Source organism: Poecile atricapillus, chromosome W (genome assembly GCF_030490865.1).
Source record: "Poecile atricapillus isolate bPoeAtr1 chromosome W, bPoeAtr1.hap1, whole genome shotgun sequence".
In the NCBI taxonomy this organism is placed as follows: Eukaryota; Metazoa; Chordata; class Aves; order Passeriformes; family Paridae; genus Poecile; species Poecile atricapillus.
In genome coordinates this window covers 6967666-6986671 of record NC_081288.1, presented here as the reverse complement: position 1 = coordinate 6986671, position 19006 = coordinate 6967666, and the positions used below count along the sequence as shown (strand labels likewise).

General features: G+C 42.9%; 1 protein-coding gene across 4 annotated transcripts; it reads right to left on the bottom strand.

Moving 5' to 3' along the window:
* Positions 1-1473: 1473 nt before the first annotated feature.
* LOC131592468 (optineurin-like) lies at positions 1474-17785 on the bottom strand. Of its 4 annotated transcripts, none has more exons than XM_058863997.1 (14): positions 17708-17785; positions 16870-17072; positions 15024-15226; positions 12547-12702; positions 11431-11507; positions 9375-9509; positions 8245-8326; positions 6895-7010; positions 6106-6255; positions 5073-5166; positions 4250-4408; positions 3447-3577; positions 2629-2708; positions 1474-2451 (listed from the first exon to the last, which is right to left on the bottom strand). In XM_058863997.1, the coding sequence occupies exons 2-14, from the start codon at positions 17033-17035 to the stop codon at positions 2330-2332; spliced, it is 1671 nt and encodes a 556-aa protein (XP_058719980.1). In that variant the 5' UTR covers positions 17036-17072; positions 17708-17785; the 3' UTR covers positions 1474-2329. The 4 variants fall into 4 exon arrangements, with proteins under 4 accessions (XP_058719980.1, XP_058719981.1, XP_058719978.1 ...); XM_058863998.1 differs by having other exon boundaries at positions 16870-17046; positions 17708-17748; XM_058863995.1 differs by lacking the exon at positions 17708-17785 and adding an exon at positions 17479-17619.
* Positions 17786-19006: the final 1221 nt, after the last annotated feature.

Here is a 19006-nt window from a genome sequence, read left to right as displayed (position 1 = left end):
GTCCAGCCTAAACGTCCCCTGGTGCAGCTTGACGCCATGTCCTCTCATTCGGTCACTGGTTAGCCAGGAGCAGAGCCCGACCCCCACCTGGCTACACCCTCTTGTCAGGGACTTTTAGGGACCGACAAGGTCCCCCCGAGTGCCCTTTTCTCCAGGCTGCGCGCCCAGCTCCCTCAGCTGTTCCTCTTCAGACCTGTGCTCCAGCCCCTGCCCAGCTCCATTGCCCTTCCCTGGACACACGCAGCACCTCAGTGCCTTTCCTGAGCTGAGGGGCCAGAACTGGACACAGGATTCAAGTTGTGGCCACACCAGTGCCCACAACAGAGGGAAGAATCACACCCCTGGTCCTGCTGGGTACATTATTCCTGATACAGGCTCTGGTTAAGCCCATTTAACTGCAGAATTGTCCCTGTCTGGGCAGAGAGAGTCTGCCGAGGGAGGGGTCACAGCAGGTGCATCCCCATCTGGATAACCTAAACATTGTCAACACTTGTGTTATACCATCAAATTCAATCCTAGTCACATGCAGTGAACAGAATTTTGTAGTTTGGTCAGTTTTCTTTGGTACAACTATAATTCTACGAAAAATATTTCTGCAGATGTACAAGCTCATTGCTGGACTGCAGTTGGTAATGACAACAAAAAATAATCTTCCCTGTAACATGAACAGGCTTCAGTGTATTGTGGCTTTATTCTTTGGAGTTCCTTACCCCTCCTGATTTGTACTATTAGACCTGTCCTTTTATCTTTCTATGAAGACCTATTTCACCTAATGCCCATATTTTCCTGCTAGCATTCATTCCTGCGCTAACATCTCCTCTCTCTGAAACCCCCTTGGATGATTCATTTTGACTTGACAAACGCATAAATTATTCCTTCTTTGGCCTTTCACATTGATTTTCTGTGTTTTCATTAAGGTTAATACTTCTCAGATGAAATCAGCTCTATTATCATTCTGTTAGTCTGCTTCTGGCCTAGTAGCATTTCTATCAGATTTTAATCATTGCAGAATCTGTAACTGTCACAAAGCTCCCATAATAAAATGGGATTCAGGGTAAAATAAGCCCATAAATCCTACTGTCACAAGGAACCAATTAAAAGCCAGTAAAAGATTGCATCTGCTGGGACTACTTGTAATTGATGTAGGTTACAACAAGGCTCAGGAATACCTCTTCACAACAGTCAGCTCTTGTGTTACCTGAAATTATGGATGAAGCTATAGATGAGCTATAACAGAAAATAAGAATCCAGAGTCTAAAAGTGATAATTAGAACAACAGGGACAACAAACAAAGCAAAAAATTTACTTGAATTACAATGGCAAAAAAGGGATTGTCTCCCTATTGTTGAGATAAAAACACCTGTGAGAACAAAAATAGAACTAATCTACTACAGCTGTTTCTAGACAAGCTTTTCTGGCATAGGAATTTGCAATCCCGTTTCAGTCTCCCAAGTATTCACAGGCAGAGATAAATTTATAATTGTAATAGATTTATTTTGATACAAGAAAATCCACTATACTCTCTTTAAATTAGGTTACATTCATCTCAGTGCTTTCTACCACAATACTGTACAAGTTCAAATGCTTTTACTGTAATAAAGAAAAATTAAAACAACATCATAAAAATTAACAGTTCTAGAAAACCAAGTGACTTGAGTACACCAGGAGCTACATATATCAGACCTAGCTGATCCATTTTAAACCTTACCCACATCTGGCTAAAGCAAGAAGTTACATAAGCCATCAAAAATTTAACATCAGATTAGTATGGTCACAAGGGCAGCAATGAAATGGCCATCTGGAGAAAGAGCAGGGTTCACTTCAAATGCTCGATGAATACAGCATTATTCTATTTTGCTGAAAGCTTCTCAAACATCTTTTTTCGTGTATTACTTTCCTGGTATATAGTATGTAAGAGATGAAGTATTTACAGCCTCACATATATTTGGTATTTATATATATATTTGATCAGCAAATATCTCATCTCTCCTCTGACTTCAGTAATTCAGCCCCATTCTGCAGATTAGCCATAGAGCAGAGCACTTCAGGGGAATGCTCCTGAAAGGTTTCATAGCAGCAGACACACTGCGTGTTCTCTAGCACATCCATGTTGTTAATCTATGAAAACTCCTTCCCTAAAGCAGATTACAAGATTAGTGACTACAGGGCAGGGGAAGAGTTTTACCCTTTTCATATTTAATTAATAAGCAAACCCCTGAAAACCTCCTTCATAGGACATAAGAGCTGAGCACTATTTGAGCAAGAAGGTAAAAAACCCAAAGTGTCTGGCAGGTGAAATTCCCAAAGACCAAGAATTGGAGGGCATCACTCAATTAATGCAGTCCATAACGTGAATCTGCAGTGTGTCCAAATCAGGTAGAATTTCTTCACATTTAGGACATGAATAGATTGAAATATTCCGCTGCTCTGGCCAATCTTGACTACTAGTTCCTGCAAGCAGAGAAGAAAAATTATTAACTCTTGTATTACCCAATTTTGCTCTCTACAGCTACCCAGCTGCCAGAATAACCACAGGGAAGCTGTCTGCAGCCAAGCAAAGCTGGTTTAAGGGAGTGGGGAGCCTGAACCTGACCCTGACCCTGAGGGCTGAGAAGGTGCTTGCAGTACCTCTTTGGACAAGGTGAGGCGAGTGCTCCCGATCCGGCATCCTGGCTCCGTGGCGACTCTGCATCTCTGCCAGAGAGGTTCTGTGGATCATAAGTCAAGGGCTTTGAAGACAGACTCCTGTCAACTGGTCATGCATTTAGATCACAACTGCTGCTCAGAAACAGGACTAGAAATGCCACTGCTTTGTGAGATCATGCCAGAGGTCTGCTGAAATCATGCAAATGACACCAGCAGCAGGATTTGGGCAGCTACACACCTAGGGATCTAGGGCACATTTCTCTGGAAAGCTCCAAGGACTCCCAGCTGTTCAGAGAAAATTGCAAATTTGCTTTAAGTAGAAAACAAGTTGTACCATAAAAAGGACTCAGTGCACAGTTAATGTGAAATGTAACTTGATTCAATTACCACTGTACCCAGAACTGTGTACTCACCACTGCCTACTGGAGGAGCAGCAGATATTCCTGGTACACACACAGAGCAAGATTTGCTGCAGATTCACAGCTAAAATTTAGGCCAGAACCCAAAGAAACTCACATGGATCAACAGAGAGAATCTACCAAGCATGAATCACCCAAAATGAAAACTTAATAAGGCACCCAACTAAGAACTAACACACTTTACAGAGATACTACCAGAAAATTGAGAAGTAAGCCAATTCACTTTTTTTCTCTTTTTAAATTCAAGTTAAGCAAGAAATGTCTGCAAAGTTATTTGCTTTTCTACTGAGACGCTCACAAGACAATGCTGGTCAACACAGTAACAACACAGAGTAACAGGAGTAACAGGACTGTGCAAAGGCAGCTGAAGTCTGTTCTCACCGGCCAAGATCTTCAAGGTTTTGTTGCTCTTTTAGTAGGTATGCCAGCTGGACAGCCAACTGCTCCTTCTCCTCATGGATCTTCTCTCTTGCTGCCCTCTCAGCATGGAAATCAGAACAATAAACCTCCATCTGATCAGAGAAATGAGATCAGGCTGAAAATTTGTAACTTTGACCGAACCATATTTGTATATGTCAAAATCACAAATCTGTATCATAATCTGCAACTACTCAAAACACCACACACTGCAAAGCTAACACCTGCACTTCTCACAAGGTGAAGGAGACCTAACAGTTTCTGGACTCTGTAAAAGATACTCAAAGTGTCTTACTTGGGACACAGGTATTGCCTCTGCTGTGCAGAAATGAGGCATAGACGAGCAGTGACGAGGTGATTTGATTGATTACACTGACAAATCTGTGGTTCAGAGAGTGGAACCAGGCCAAGATGCTGGTTCTGTGCCTTAAATGTGAGGCAAACCCTTTTTAGTCACTTAACACATACTGGTTTGAGTAAAGTCATTCCTATAACATATGCAGTGATTCTTAAGCCAGTGGTTCTAAATACACATCTACTCCCAACTTCTGTTTGTTGAGCCAGACCCCAGCATACACAGTTCCTCCTACAGAGCCCTAGAATATAGTGGGTAAAGGCTCTGCAGGGATCTGCAAGGCAAGCCAAGTACAGGGACTTAAGCTTTGAAGCTGAGAAAATGTATTCAGCATTTCAGAGTGAGCCATTAAATTCCTCCTGGTTTCTGAAAATTGGGTGGGGGAAGTAGACAGTTTGTGAAGAGCTGTTACCTGAGCACGGAGCACAGACATAGTTTCAAGGTCCTCCTCTTGCTTAGCAATTATCTGCTTCATTTCATCTATCTGGAGTTGCTTTGCAGCAAGGGCTTGTTCTGCCAACTCCACCTTCGCTGTCAGTTGTTCCACCACAGCTTTATCTACTCTGTCCAGCTGCAAAGAAGAACTGTGATTATGAGATGAACTCCAAATATGACCCTCCTCAAAGTTAACATTTGCTTCTTACTCCTCCTGTCCTTGGAAAAGGACACCAAAGGAACTTGAACTAAGCCTGCAGTGGTGACTGATATTTTACCCTAAAGATTAGTTTTGCGCTTTCGAACTACATTGTAGTAAGTTAAAAGACAACCCCCTAGTGGACACTGTAAAAGACCTTTTCCTAGTTTCTGAAATTACACAGAACAACATGGCACTTCCATGGTGGTTCAGCTCCTAACAAGACCTCACCATGGCAGGCATTCTATTTAAGAATACATTAAAAAAATGTTTAGAGACTTACCTTCCCACATTTTTATAAATGATGCTGCAGGAACACTGATGTACCTATCACTTCTGTCTAAGGACTGGACTCTATGCTGCACTGCACTGCAGATTAGACCTTACCCAGAAAACACCATGGAAGTACTGATGTGTGGATAAAGTTTTCTGTAACTGACAGCACAGGATCTATGTTTATCAGAGCAGTGCTGCTATGTTGCATGTAATTATACAGAAGGGATGACAGTTGTTTCCTGCCCAAATTTGATTCTAAAGATGTTCTTCCATCCCTTCCCCCTCACCCCTAATTAATTATGATTTCTTTTTGTGATGAGTTTACCTCTTTGAGTTTCATTTCATCAATTTTTTTCATTGCCTCAGTGAGTTCTGGAAGGAGTTTGCTATATGAATCCTGAAGGTTATTGTATCTTGCCCTGTTTATGACAAGAAAAGAGATGAAGGTTTTAAACAATTCTTTGACATCTAAATTATGTTAGAACTTAAGCCACTACCAGCTCCTTGCAAATGAGCCTGCATTTCTGGTGAGAAAAAGTCATGCTCCGTGTCTCAACATTTCTCTTCCAATGAGTTGTGTGCTGCTCTATCCATGGATTGAGTACAAACCAGTGTCCTTACTGATCATGTGCATTTCATAGTGAAGAATCCATCACTCAGTATTTTTATATGAAGCTCACAAATTTTGTTCAAAATATAACACCCCTCTTAGGAAGATATCCAAGTCTTGACTCAGACTTCAAGGGAAGGAGAATTCATCAGAATAACCAGACACAGACTTTAGAGATAACAAGCAGCTTCTGCAGCAGCTGAAGATGTGTCCTTCAGGAAGTTCAGCCTCTCTGAACAGCTTGGACTGACATTTTCACACTCCTTACATGGAATGCACATGAAAGGGAGTGGGGAGCCAAAGCAAACAGCCTCACTTTACCTCACCCTCACCACACACTTGACTCTCCTAGTGCAAACATATTGTAGGGATTGCAGACCTCTTCATTAAAGTCACTTTCCGAGCACTGTCACCACCTGACTTGTCCCTGCCCTCCAGGATGTTCTGCATTTACCCCAGCTAGTCCATGGCACAGCTGTTGTCACTTCTCTGCTTCCTCCACTTGTATGTTACATCCAGCTCTATTCCACCTTTGACTTTATGACTGAAGGAAGATACTAGTCAGAGTTGACAGCTCGAGTATTCCTAAGTGAAGGGTTCAGTAGATAAAAGAATACAGACTTCTACTTCATAATCTACAAAGACAGCATGGTTTCAAAGGGTGCAGGACACAAAAGGCCAGGTTCCCTTGGGCTTCGCTTCTTCACTGACAATACCTTCCTGGAATACAAAACCAAGTCGTACTCACTTTTCTTCATGTGTCTTGGCTTGTTCCAGCTTGACCTCTGCCTGCATGCTCTCCACCTGAAGTTCCAGCTTCTTGATGGTGTATATTAGCTGCTGCTTCTCCTCCAATTCTGATGCAGCAGCCAAGCTTTTTCTTTCCAGTACCTGGCATCTGATAGAAAAGAAAAAAAGGTTGATCTCTTCTGTTCACCCTCTCCTGATAGATTTTCCCCACAAAGCATACAGCAAAAAGAATATTTGTATAGTACACTTTAAAGGCTTATTTTGATGAAGAACATGGAAAGACAAAAATCAGTCTATATACAACCATCAGAAAACTTACTTACTATTATGGATCTCAAAGAATTGGAATTTGACAGGAAGCTAAGCAAAAAAATGAGGGTCTTGTAACCACTTCTATAACCTAGACAATTTTCTTCAAAAGCCCAGACAGCTAATGTGAAAAGGTTATAACCAAGTCCCTCGACTTTTTCCCCTAAAGCCAGAATAGGGATTGATTATGTGAAGGAGAAAACAGAAATTATTTTTCTTTACATCATGAAAGGTTAAAACCTAAATCTTACAATTCAAAGCACTGAGGTTCTATCTGTAGAACTAGGTTGGTAGCTCAGATTTTCTGACAATTGCTGTATTTCTGCACTTCACCACTTACAAAGAAAGCATTTCTTAACAGCACTTATATGAAACAGTTATTTGATATTTGTAGAGCTGGTGAGTTTCCCAAGATGGGAGTTGCCGTACAAGTATGTACTGGGTGCCATGACAGAACTTTTGCTCTTCTGAGCCTTACTTTTCTTGAAGTTTCTTCTGAATCAATTCTGCTTCTTTTAACTTTTCATGGGCTTCCTGAAGCTCTTTAAACAGAGCACAAACTTGCAGATTCAGGGTTTCTACTTCACTGCCAACCTTTTAGAGAAAAAATAATGAAAATTACATATGGACAATTCAAGATAGTAAAGTTACAGGCTAAGAAAGATAAGAAGTAAATCTCACTCTAGAGAAAACAGCCTAAGTTAGTTTAGGTTACAGTCTATACTCAGTAGTAAGGCCTCATCTACAAGGCTTTACAATTATTCCACACTATACCCACCCTGTTCCACTAACGATCTACATTTTACCACAGAGGTAGGTAACATGAACTCTGCTGACAAGAGCCTCTGAAGAAACACAACAGTGTACATGGAAACGGCTGCCAGCACAAGCACAAGCGCTGACCTCAGTATCCGCTTCAATGAGGAGTGTTGGGCCCAGGCTGTACTCAGGCAAAGCGGAGATAAGAGCACTGGAAACATTAATTAACCGAGACATCATCTGCTTTCCCTTGGAAGGGCATCTCTTGGCCTCACTGCAGACTGGTCTTGTTAAATCAACCCAACCCTGACCTAAAATACTTGTGTTGACCTGCATCAGGTCCCAGAGCATATTTCCAAGCCCCATGCAGCACTGCAAGAACTCACACACCTCACATACAAACACTCTTAGTTGCCTGTATTACGCAGTTTCACTGAACCAGAATGGACCTCCAAGGCTATGGGATTGCACTCTCAGCTCACACAGAAGCTTACAGCTGCAGGCACAGAAGTTTAAGCATCTTACTGGAGCTGAATCCCAACCCCAGCATTCTTTCAAACCTTAATTGAAAACATCAGGACTAAGATTTTGCCTGGAACTGTGTCTCAATCCAAGATAGTTATACCCCACCATTGTAATCCCTCTAAAAACATGAACAACCCTAAAGCAGGTGCCATACGAGCTTCACATTTAAACTCTGTTTTACAGTATGCTGTCACTGGATTCTGATCCAAAAGCTGCCCTAGGCAGCAGTGAGGAAATTCATGCAGTCTAGATGATTTCTGGAGCTAGAAATTACTGTATTTCTCTCTGTTTACTGGGCATGGCCAGGGCAATGTGGTATAACTGCAGTTATGCCAAGCCTCCCAAATACTTGGTCCCCAATCCTACCGCAGTGGCTTGTGTAATTTGGAACCACATCTAAGCTACATCAAAGTTCACTTCCATTACCCATGCAGGACAATCGCCCTTTGCTCCCTGAGTGCAAGTAGAAATCTAGACGCTGAGGTTGGTGACCTCAACAAGTCAGCTGTATGATGTTTTATCTTGGCTGAGGACAGGTACTTACAGCTTCTGAACTCTCTTCTTCCTGTTCAGTTTGTGTCCCACTCTCCAGGCAGTTTCTGGTGTCCTTCTCCAGCTTTGACAGTCTGGAAAAGAGAAGGAGCCAATAATGATGGATTTGGCTTATGTACTCTCTTTGTAACATCACAGCTACAAAAAAAACACAAGGCAGAATGAAAAGCACAGACATGCACAATGAAGGGGGTTCCTGAAGAACACAGGACACTGTGTATATTTAATTAAAATACATGTGAAAGTCTGCAGGTGTGGTGACGGTCATGACAGTCAGTCCAAAGGGACTGATCTTTGGTACAGTCAAAAACTGCCAGCTCTTTGGAAATAGGTCATTCTGTTCAGTGAATCCAGTGATTAGTATTGCTTCTATTTTCCTGTGGTATTTTCAGGGGCTGAGGTTTCTAAGAATTGTTTGGTTATGGCTCATTACCTCTTCTAGCAAGACCACATAGAAGCCATTACTGTGACACCAACCTTTCATAGTAGATAATGTCCAGCAAGTCTTACTCTGTCTCTATGAAATGGGGAGCTGGAACTGCTTGGGGAATTTGCCACTTGTGAACAGTTGTGCTGATTTACACCCACAGAACTGAGCTGCGACAGACCCTCATACAGGTCTCAATGTGAAAACTCTCTCTCTTAGAAAAGTTTGGAATTAAACTTATTTTAGACATTTCTAAGGAGCTTTTGCAAGCTCACACACTGCTAAATATCACGAAGAGGACTATAATCCTGTTTTAGACATAGTGATTTGGTTAAGGCTGCAGAGATGATTCATACAAAACCAAGTAACTGTGGAGGAGTGAATGGAGAGAACAGCCTCAACTAGTCATCCTGTCTTTCTGAATAACGCAGGGATAGTTCAAACACTAGAGGAAATGGGTAACTTGCTTTGATTTGTGGCACTTCAGGAAATCAAAATCTCTTTTGCCCATGGAAGAGAACTGTGGTTTATCCCCATATAGACAACCACAAATGTTATTACAACTCAGTGCTCAGGAAATTCCCCATCCAAATCACACTGGTATTTCAGCTTGTTGCTGATCATTCTGAGACTTGATAACTGCAACAGCCCTGAAAGAAAACAGCTCCAAATGTTACAGTGCACCTACTTCATACCTCTCTTTGTGATCCTGCAGCTCCTTCTCAAGTTCTTCCCTCTTCTGAGTTTCATTTCTAAGGCAGCAGAGCAGCTGGCTCACAGTTAGCTCCTCAGACTCCAAATTCTTAGATTCATCTGCTGATCTGCTCCTGCTTCAAACGAAACCAGATATAAATAACAACAGCTACCCCTTCAGCAGTGCACTCCCTTAACCCTAATGCTGGGATTCAGTCTGAGAGGCCACCATTTCACACAGTGCTGGAAACCAGTGCTCTGACCAAAGGGCTCATTCCTAAATACCAAGAGCCAAGACCAGTAGCCACAGCCCTGTGAGTGCAAATGAAGGGCACAGGCAGCCCCCTTCCAGCTGAGGGAACAATTTAGCACTTAAGCAAGGAAAGCAAAAGCAGCCATGACAACACAAAACCCAATTCACTTATTCTGACCTATTTTACATCAGAAATCACTTCATTTTTCAGAAATAAATATCTTTAATGTTTCACCCTCCTCAAATTCTATATTTATTTTCAAAATCACATTATTCTACTGTAAATTGAACCAGAAAAAATACAAAGCTCAAAAAAATAGGGTGATAAAATACTGTATTCCATTACAGTATTTTATGTCCATCTAGACAGAAAGTCAAAATCCCCAAACTGTATGGAAGACAGACAAGCTAGACTGTATATTTCAGTCTCAGCTGTAGAACAGCATGTGTTAAAAATTCTACTTTTGTCATTCAGAAAAGAAAGCAGAATCTTCTGTGTGCTTCTGAGAGCTAGAAATCTCTGGTGAGCAAAATTCAATACACAAAAGACAGTGTTCAGCCAGGATATTTTAAGTAAATAACTTTTATCAGGGGATTTTTAGTGCAGTTCTACCCTTACAGAAATAAATCCATCCTGAGTGGATCACATTTCTTTGAACCTGTTAACAGCACCCATCTAAAGTTTCAGGGCTGGACAAAGACACGTGGTGACACTGGAAATATTTTAAGAGGTACGTATGACCCCTGTTCTTGTAGATATGGCCCAGATTCTCCTCCAAAGGTAAGCTAGTTCCACAGGGAACGTCTTCTCATAATCAGTGTTCTCACAAGCCACAACTAACAACAAGCTTAATACTCATGGCTTGGTCTGTGATCAGCAACTCCCAGTTTTGTCCACAATTTTAACACCCCTTTTTTTTTCCTCCTTCAACTTCTTATCTGCATGCTGAGGGACAAGCTTCTGTGATACTACACTGAAGCACTCTTCTCCCTTGCAGTGACATAGGAAGTGACAATACGGAGCACAGCTTTCTGGCCTGCTATGTCCTTAGCATTTTTCGTATCCTTCCTTTTCAAAAGTAAAGGCGCAGAGTAAACAAGAGTTCAGCCAAAGCCATCTAGCTGCTAAATTGGGCAGTATCCAAAATGGAAAGTTGAACAGTATCAGATGTCTATGTCCACAAGGTGTAAAGGTTCAGCCAGGGGCAAGAAAGTCCCTTGTGTCCTGGAGCTGATGTAAAGATCAAATTTTGAGAAGTAACCTGAACAGAATGCTGGTATCTTAAACCCAGTAACCTGAAAAGCAAGGACTATATTGCACTGTGTCTACCCCATCATGGATACACTTCATACCAATTACACACAAACAGGGTCAGATCTGAAAGACTACAAGATCTCTGACTCTTACTAACATCAGTATAATCAGGTAGAGGACAGATGCTCTATTAGATGGTTTCCAATGGTTAGGAGGGAAGAAGCCCCTGCAGCCTCTATATTTTTCTTTTCTGTTTGGCCTCCCTTAAAAGCCTGAAGAGTTGGCAAGTCAGAATGTCCATAAATGCCTGGTCAGCTGGCCAGAATATGCACTCCCTCTTGTCAGCTAGTAAAAACTGGAAGGAAAACTGTCAGAGAGCTGGGGGTCTAACCGCATGCTAGGAAGGTAGAGCTACTGCAATGGAGGAGTGCAAAGCCAAAGAAAAAGAGGATCTTCTAGTGCATTCCTCATAGAAAGAAGTTCCCTTACACTGAAAATGAAACCCAAAGCAGAAGTCTGAATCACACATATCACACAAGAACCTACGTACATGTAGACAGCAACATTACTGGGCATTTCACCGCTATTGTCTTGATGCTCCTTTGCAGTTCTATTTATTTCCCCTTCCTAGGAGAGAAAAAAACACTATTAGCTCAGTATTTGGAATAAGCAGGACAGGGTTTTATTTATTTGAGTTAGGAAAAGAAGAAAAACAGGGAGAATTGCTATCATGGCAATACAGATAAATAAACTCCTACAGATCATCCTCATGTTTGGAAATTCTTAATTTAAATATTTCACATGCCTTTCCCTGTATCTCTTACAGCTTGATTAGAGAATTGAGACAACAATGAGATTTGCCCTTCTCCATTAATCAGCAATTTCCACAGCCACTCTCCCCTGTGAAGATGACTAAGCACCACTGAGCAAGTCAATGACACTGCAGGTGACATTCAACATAAACCTAGAACCTACTCTCCAGCCTCCTAAAAGCAGTCTTCTTTCCCACTACAAACCCCACTCCTTGATCTTTGTAGCCCAAAGGAGACTTCTTCTATCAAATTAAAAGGAGAATGCACCCCTGAGTTTTGTCTGACAACTCCAAACACATTTTAATTACATTTTTTAAATTTCTTGTTGCACATCTACTTTTCAGAGAGAAGATATGGGGAATAGAAAGATAGCAGAAATGTGCATTTTCACATTTCAGTTTGCCTGTGAAGGTTTTCCAGATATAAGAAGAGTAAAGGAAGTAGATTTTTATGCCTCTAGGGAATAATCTCTAAAGTTTTGCACTTAAGTTTTGTTTGTCTGCATCTCTACTTACCTCTCAGTAGGAAGTAAGCCCCATTGTCAAAAGAAAATGCCATCTGTGCACAGGTGTTGCCTCTTAACAAAACATAGTACTGATGTTCCCAGAAATTCCAGCTAAGACAAGACTTAACATTTTTAACTAGTAATAGGGGCTATCTATGAAATTAGTTTACTTAGAGCTTTAAAGTGGAAGGACAGAAATTAATTCCAAGTCCTTTACCACTACCTTTACACTATCTTGTAATCCACAAGTGCTCTACGACAGGTAACGTGAGAGACCAATGAATTACAGAATTATTTATACTGGCACCTGGCTGCAGGTTATTGTGTTCCTGTTATTCCCTTTACTTACATTCATCCCAATCTCCACAAAGGAATCCTCTGCTGAGATGTTCAGCTTGACCTGCAGCTCTGAAATGATGGCGAGCAGATCTGCCTTCTCAGCCTGGAGCCGCTGCACCTGGGACTTCAGCTGCCTCACTTCCTTCTCGGGAGCCGTGCAGCCCTCCTGGGATAAACGTACTCTGCATTAGCCAACCCAAAGGGAACGCCAGCCAAGGAGCACACAGCCTGAACATCAGCTGAATAACAGCATCCTACATCCCTTCTTTCCTGTTCAGGCTTGCCTGAAAACCCCACAGGACAGACCCCTAAACTGTTTTGGTTCACTCAACAGCAAGAAGTTTAAACTGTGAAACCAAGTTAATCAAACACTGGGCATCCCACTGCTGGAAAATATGGGACTGGTTCTCTGAATGCACAGATAATTAGGATGTAAATCTTTGCCTGAACCTATGCTTTTTGCTACCACAAAGGGGATCAGCCAACCTCCAGAACTATTGCATTTTTTCACCCATATCCCTATTCCTCTTTTCCCAAATCTAACTAAGATTCAAGGGAGAATAAACCTGTGGGCAGCGACCTTTCCCACACACCCCATTTTTTGCCTTTACCCACCATCTAGCTTCTTTGTACCCCATTTCCATCTTCACAATTCCTTGACCTTCACACAAAGTCCTAGATCCCTTCCACAAAGTCTCTGTTCCTCAGAGATTCTCCCCAAACTTATCTCCTTCCAATCCTGACCATCTCCTTTACCTTCTGCCTCTTCCCTTTCTCTAGGTTACTCAAAACCGTCTCTTAAACCTCTACATGACCAGCAAGACTAGTTTTTCCCTCTCCTTTAAATGCTACTCCCCATTATTAAACTTTCCCTGTGAGGTTGTTTCTTCTTCATTTTGTCATCTGAGCTTCCACCTCCTGATAATACCTTTATTACATCTCATAATATCAATGCAAATTCTGAACAATTCCTGGAGTCTGAATTACATTCTAAGTTATGATTATACCAAATCTCCAAATTATCTCTACGTTGACAGTGTCTCTCATCCCACAATACCACTCTGGCCCTGACCTGCTGCTGCCTCTTTTTTTTTTTTTTTTTTTTTTTCTTATACTGTAAGATGATGCATTTAGAGTCAATTCCAGGGAAGGAGAGAGATTTTAGATTTCTCAAGCAGGCTGGAAAACTCTGGCAACAGCATGCTTTAGGCATTCAAAGTACAAGAAGTTCTACAGCAGATAGAAGGATTATAAATCCTCTACCTTCCTTTAAAGAATGTTCCAGATTTATGAAATTCTGAATGATTTATGAAATCCTGAATTTACTTGACAATCCTGAAACACAACTTTCAGCCTGTAAAGACTGTGTAAGTAATACTTACACTATTTAAACATGGCTTTTCTCCCCCTTGCATGTTCTGAGCTTACTGGCTGATTTTGATTTACATGCTGAAATAGTTTTTACAGAGTTCCATAAAACAGAGGGAGAGGGAGAGGGAGAGGGAGAGGGAGAGGGAGAGGGAGAGGGAGAGGGAGAGGGAGAGGGAGAGGGAGAGGGAGAGGGAGAGGGAGAGGGAGAGGGAGAGGGAGAGGGAGAGGGAGAGGGAGAGGGAGAGGGAGAGGGAGAGGGAGAGGGAGAGGGAGAGGAGAGATGTCTACTAGTGATTCTGTTGAGAAAAAGGTTAATACACTCATAATTTATCAAACAGAGAATTCACATGGGTCCTGGAGGTACCAGTCATCAGAATGCATCAGTTTGGCTCTGCATGGAACTTCTTAAGTAACTTTTCACATGACCATTTGGGACACAAAGCAGATTTTGTTTTGATCAGCTTTGCCCACAGACGCCTTCAGTACCACCTGCAAAATGTTGCCTGGCTACTGTGCAACCACCTGCAACATTAGAAATGATGTGTAACTGAGCCAAAGGCAGGACAGAGAGAGACAGCTCAGACTCAAATGGAACAGCAGAAGCACAAGTCTTAATCTGACCTCAGTAAAAGAGCTTTCATAAAAGAAGACTGATACAATAAAAATAGATGACACGTAATTTTTTTTGCTTGTTTACACGTCAACTTCTCCCTGGAAACATAATACAAAAAGCAATTAAATGAACATGAGGGACAGATAATATAACAAATAAAGGGAAGAATAAAGAGATATCCAAGAATAAATGAAAAATCAGCAAGAAATGCTAGTTCTTATTTATTATGTAAAAAAGTTTAACTATTATTGTTTACTAAATGCTGAAAAAAAAGTAAATTATCTCACGTGTGCCATAATTTTCTGTTACTATACTCTGAAAGGCCTCACTTTATAAAGTAAGTCAGGTCAAGACAATTCCTTAGAGCTAAGGATAAAAATGGAGATGTTAACAAATCTCCGAACCATCCCAGTGTGATGAACCCTAGAACCATAGAAGGGACTGAATGCTCCAGATTTTCAATTAATTCAAAAGCATGTCAATCTAACCAGTTCCTTATTTACCATTTCAGTTCCTTCTTCTCTTTCCTTTAAGCTCTGAAGTTGCTGCTGTAGCTGTTCATTTTCAATGCACTTGGCCTGCAAGCACTGCTTTGCCTCCTTAAACTTTAACTCATAAAATTCTCGTTCTTCTTTCTGCTTCTCTCTCCAGGTGGAAAGCTCCTCATATCGGTCCTTCATAGCTTGGTTGTGCAACTTCATGGCTTCTGAATGGTAGCCAGAGAGAAGACAGTGAATCACACTAACACTCTACCCATGAAACAGCAGATTTCCACTACACTGAGCTCAGCATTCTTCAGCGTCAAATGGGTTGGCAATAATTAGGTATGAAATGTGAGCCTCTGTCTGGCGTACCTTAAATACCAAGCCAAAACTAAACTTATCCTAGTCCGTTAGCACTACAATAAATAGCTTTGAATCCACTGCTGAGATCACATGCCCACACTCATGGACTTCTTGACTTTTTCCTAAACCAAGAAGCCAGAAGGACTGTTCACAAGAGATACCTGGTATTTTGCTGTGTGTGGTATTTACATGATCAGCCCACATGAAACTGCTGAATGGAGCTTCTGAAATGACTGAGACCTGGCAGGGAAAACATCCTAGACTGATAAATAACTGCATGGAAACAAATGCTATCAAATCAAATGTATCAAATAAGCCCAACAATGCTGTCCCCCAACATTTGGTTAAGATGCAATTGCAAGCATTGAAAAATATACCAAACAACTTACAGCCAAGTCAGTTCCCTGTAAGTAACTAAATCAGTATGTAACAATACCAGTCTTACTATTGCAAAATGCTTACAAGACTCTTAGTCAATTAAATTATTTTAGACATGCTTTTTTTAAAACAACCAACTCAAAGCCGGCTGCTTAAAAATCCTTTATACTTGTACTTTCCAGTAACTTCCATTACATCCATATGTCATATGTCATAAATCCTTCAGGTTTTGAAAAATAAAAAAAAAAATAGTCTGGAGAATGATTCTGCAAGTTATGGGTTACAGCAGCTGTAAATATGTCCCAGAATATTATCTTATATAAGGCCTTTTAGCAAAATACCAGATATACTTCTACAAACAACTTTCCTGCTAGATTCCCATGAGACAGAGAACTTGGACCATGTCCAAAAGTGATTCAGGAAGCATTTAAACACCAGTGTAAAATCACAATACAGGAGATATGTGACTCCATGTTCTGCTATCATATAAACAGTGAGATACCTCTGTCTTCTACACAGAGAACTCTAAAGATCCCCTCAGTTTTGCTGTAACTGTTTAAAGAAAAGAATCACCTAAATTCCAGATTCAGAAGTAAATCTATCTCACACAAAGGACTCAAATCATCAGGGAAGGCTATTGGTTTCTCCCAGATATACCCTGCCATAGCCACCACTCCTTTCTGAAGTACAGAAGGTTCAGTACCCACCCCTCCTAATGCAGGTTTGGCAAAATGTTTGTAATGGAGCCAACAGTTTTACAAGAAAAACTAAAAAAAATCTTTTAGAGGTTGATGAGCAAATAGCACATCATAGAAAGAGATTTTTCATGTCACCTTCCAAAATACACAGTGCTATACCGCTTATGCATGAAACTCTAGAGCAAGTAAGTTACCTTTACATTGGGCTGCTCTCCCCCTAATCTACCACACCAATTCAATTTGATGTGTGCTACCATCCTATTGATGTATCTTATCAAACTGGCATTGTCACTTGCAGAGCTGTTTATACAGTGAATGCTACCCAGCAAGGGCAAACAAGCACAGAATTCACACTCATGGGACAAAACAAACCCTTCAGAAGGGACTGGGGCTCTTGCATTTAAAGACCAGCTCACGTGCACATTCACCTTTTAACTCATTGTTCTCAGTGATTAGTTCTTTCATCTGCTGCACCATCTCTTCCGGGGTGTAGGTGCTAAGGGCTGGGGCAGCCATGCTGTCCATTCCATTTTCTATTTTACTCTTGGAATCCTCTCCATTTTCAGCAGGACGGCCCTTCAACTTGCTGGACATCTCTGAAGCAGCTGTTACAAGGTTTGCCAGGTGAACACTTTCAATTTCGTGCCAAATTATGAAGAAAGCATAATCACACACTCATTTTATTAACACATGCAAGCCACCATGCCTTGTCACAGCACAGAGGCACCTTCAATCCCTCTAACCCCGCTACACCAGAATATCCATGAGTTTACGTTAATCCCCCATGGGCCTAAAACACATGGCCCCCAAGACGTCTTTCGGGCTAACCAACTCGTCCTCAGGAGCCCACTTCCCTGGGAATGAAAGGAGACTCCCGCCTCGCCCCCTCCCTTCCCAGCCCTGACAGCACTCGGGCCCCGCCGCCCGCCCGGCCCTGTCGGCGCCCCGGCGCCGCCTTTCACACTGAGAGCCCGTTTCCGCTGATTTTTAACTTTCATTTTCGCTTTCATATCCCCTTTTCCCGTTCTCCTGCATACCCCACCGCGGCGCTGGGAGGCTGCGGCGCCTGCACTGGCCGCTGCCCGGGCACGGCCGCTCCGTCCCTGGGCCAGACTGGCCCCCGGGAGCCGCAAAACAGCATTCCCCCGCCTTAACCTTCCTTTCCCGCAGGCCCACCCCGGATCCGCCGAGTCACCGGGCGAGCCCGGCCATGGCGACCGCCGCCCCCCGCTCTGGGCTGGCCTCAGGGACCCCGTCCCGGCTCACCCCTCACGGCTCGCCCATGGCGGCAGCGGCCCCGCTCAGCTGACGGACGGACTGCCCGCCCTCCCCGCCTCCTCCTCCTCCTCCTCCTCCTCCTCCTCCTCCTCCTCCGCGGGGACTTTCCAGCTCCGCACCTCCCTCCTCCCGGGCACGCAGCCTGCGCTTCCTTCTTGCTCTGCCTGCTCCGACCCTGAGGTCCGGCGGGAGCGGGAGCCAAGTCCCCCATGGAGCAGCAAGGTCGTGAGGGGAGCTCTGCCCCTCAGGGGGAAAAAATCCAGCGGGTCGATGACGTTGGAAAAGAACTCTGAGATCTTCGAGTCCAGTTTATGATTGAGCACCACCTTGTCAACCAGGCAATGGCACTTCCAGACTTTCCTTTACAGTCACCTCCAGGGACAGTGACTCCACCACCTCCATGGGCAGCCCGTTCCAACGTCGAATCACCCTTTACGTGAAGAAATTCATCCCAATGTCCAGGCTAAACCTTCCCTAGAACAGCTTGAGGCCATGTCCTCTCATCCCGTCGCTGATTTCCTGGGGGCAGAGCCCGACCCCCACCTGGCTACACCCTCCTGTCAGGGACTTGTAGGGAGCGGTAAGGTCACCGTTGAGTCTCCTTTTCTCCAGGATAAACAAACCCATCTCCCTCAGCTGCTCCTCACAGGACTGATGCTCCAAACCGTTCCCCAGCTCCGCTGCCCTTCTCTGAATCCCCTGCAGCACCTCAGTGTCCTTGAATTGAGGGACCCAGAACTGAGCACAGCACTCGAGGGGTGGCCTCGCCACTGCCCCGTGCAAGGGGGAGGAATGGCTTCTCCTGGCATGTGGCCTAAAAGACAGGATCGAGAGGTAGGTGTGAGGTGAACAAAAGGGAACATTATTTTGCAGGACATTTTAGTGATTTTTGCCACAGGATCAAATCAATTAGGAAGGGGTTTGCCGTGCTGTGGGGATATAGTCCATTAATGGCTGTCAAACGATGTGGCTGGATGTAGTATCTGACCCTGGAATCCTTTAAACGCCAGGTCCCAGGGATGGGTTTAGCTGGGGTCATTCACCCTGCACAGCCCGGTGCTTTTTGACTGTGCTTAGCAGGATGTGGGCCCAAGAGTACTTCAACTGCCTGTTCTTAAGTAATAAAACCAACCACAACGTTTTGGTTCCTTCGTTTACAATGTGAAGAATTGTAAACTGTAGCCATTGTAGCTAAAATGTCAGTTTCTGATGTGGAAAATACCAATCTTTCATTAAAACAACCCATGGCTCAAAAATAAGCTCTTTTGATTTGAAAGTGTTGCTTTG

What these genes read in the sequence shown, in the direction of transcription:
- LOC131592468 (XM_058863995.1), bottom strand. Translation starts at nt 17,582, where the DNA reads ATGCTGTTTTGCGGCTCCCGGGGGCCAGTCTGGCCCAGGGACGGAGCG. An exon ending in AGTAATGTTGCTGTCTACAT is followed by an intron (nt 9,510 to 11,430) that starts GTACGTAGGTTC and finishes TTTCGTTTGAAG; the next exon opens with CAGGAGCAGATCAGCAGATG. An exon ending in ATGAAATGAAACTCAAAGAG is followed by an intron (nt 4,409 to 5,072) that starts GTAAACTCATCA and finishes TCTTCTTTGCAG; the next exon opens with CTGGACAGAGTAGATAAAGC.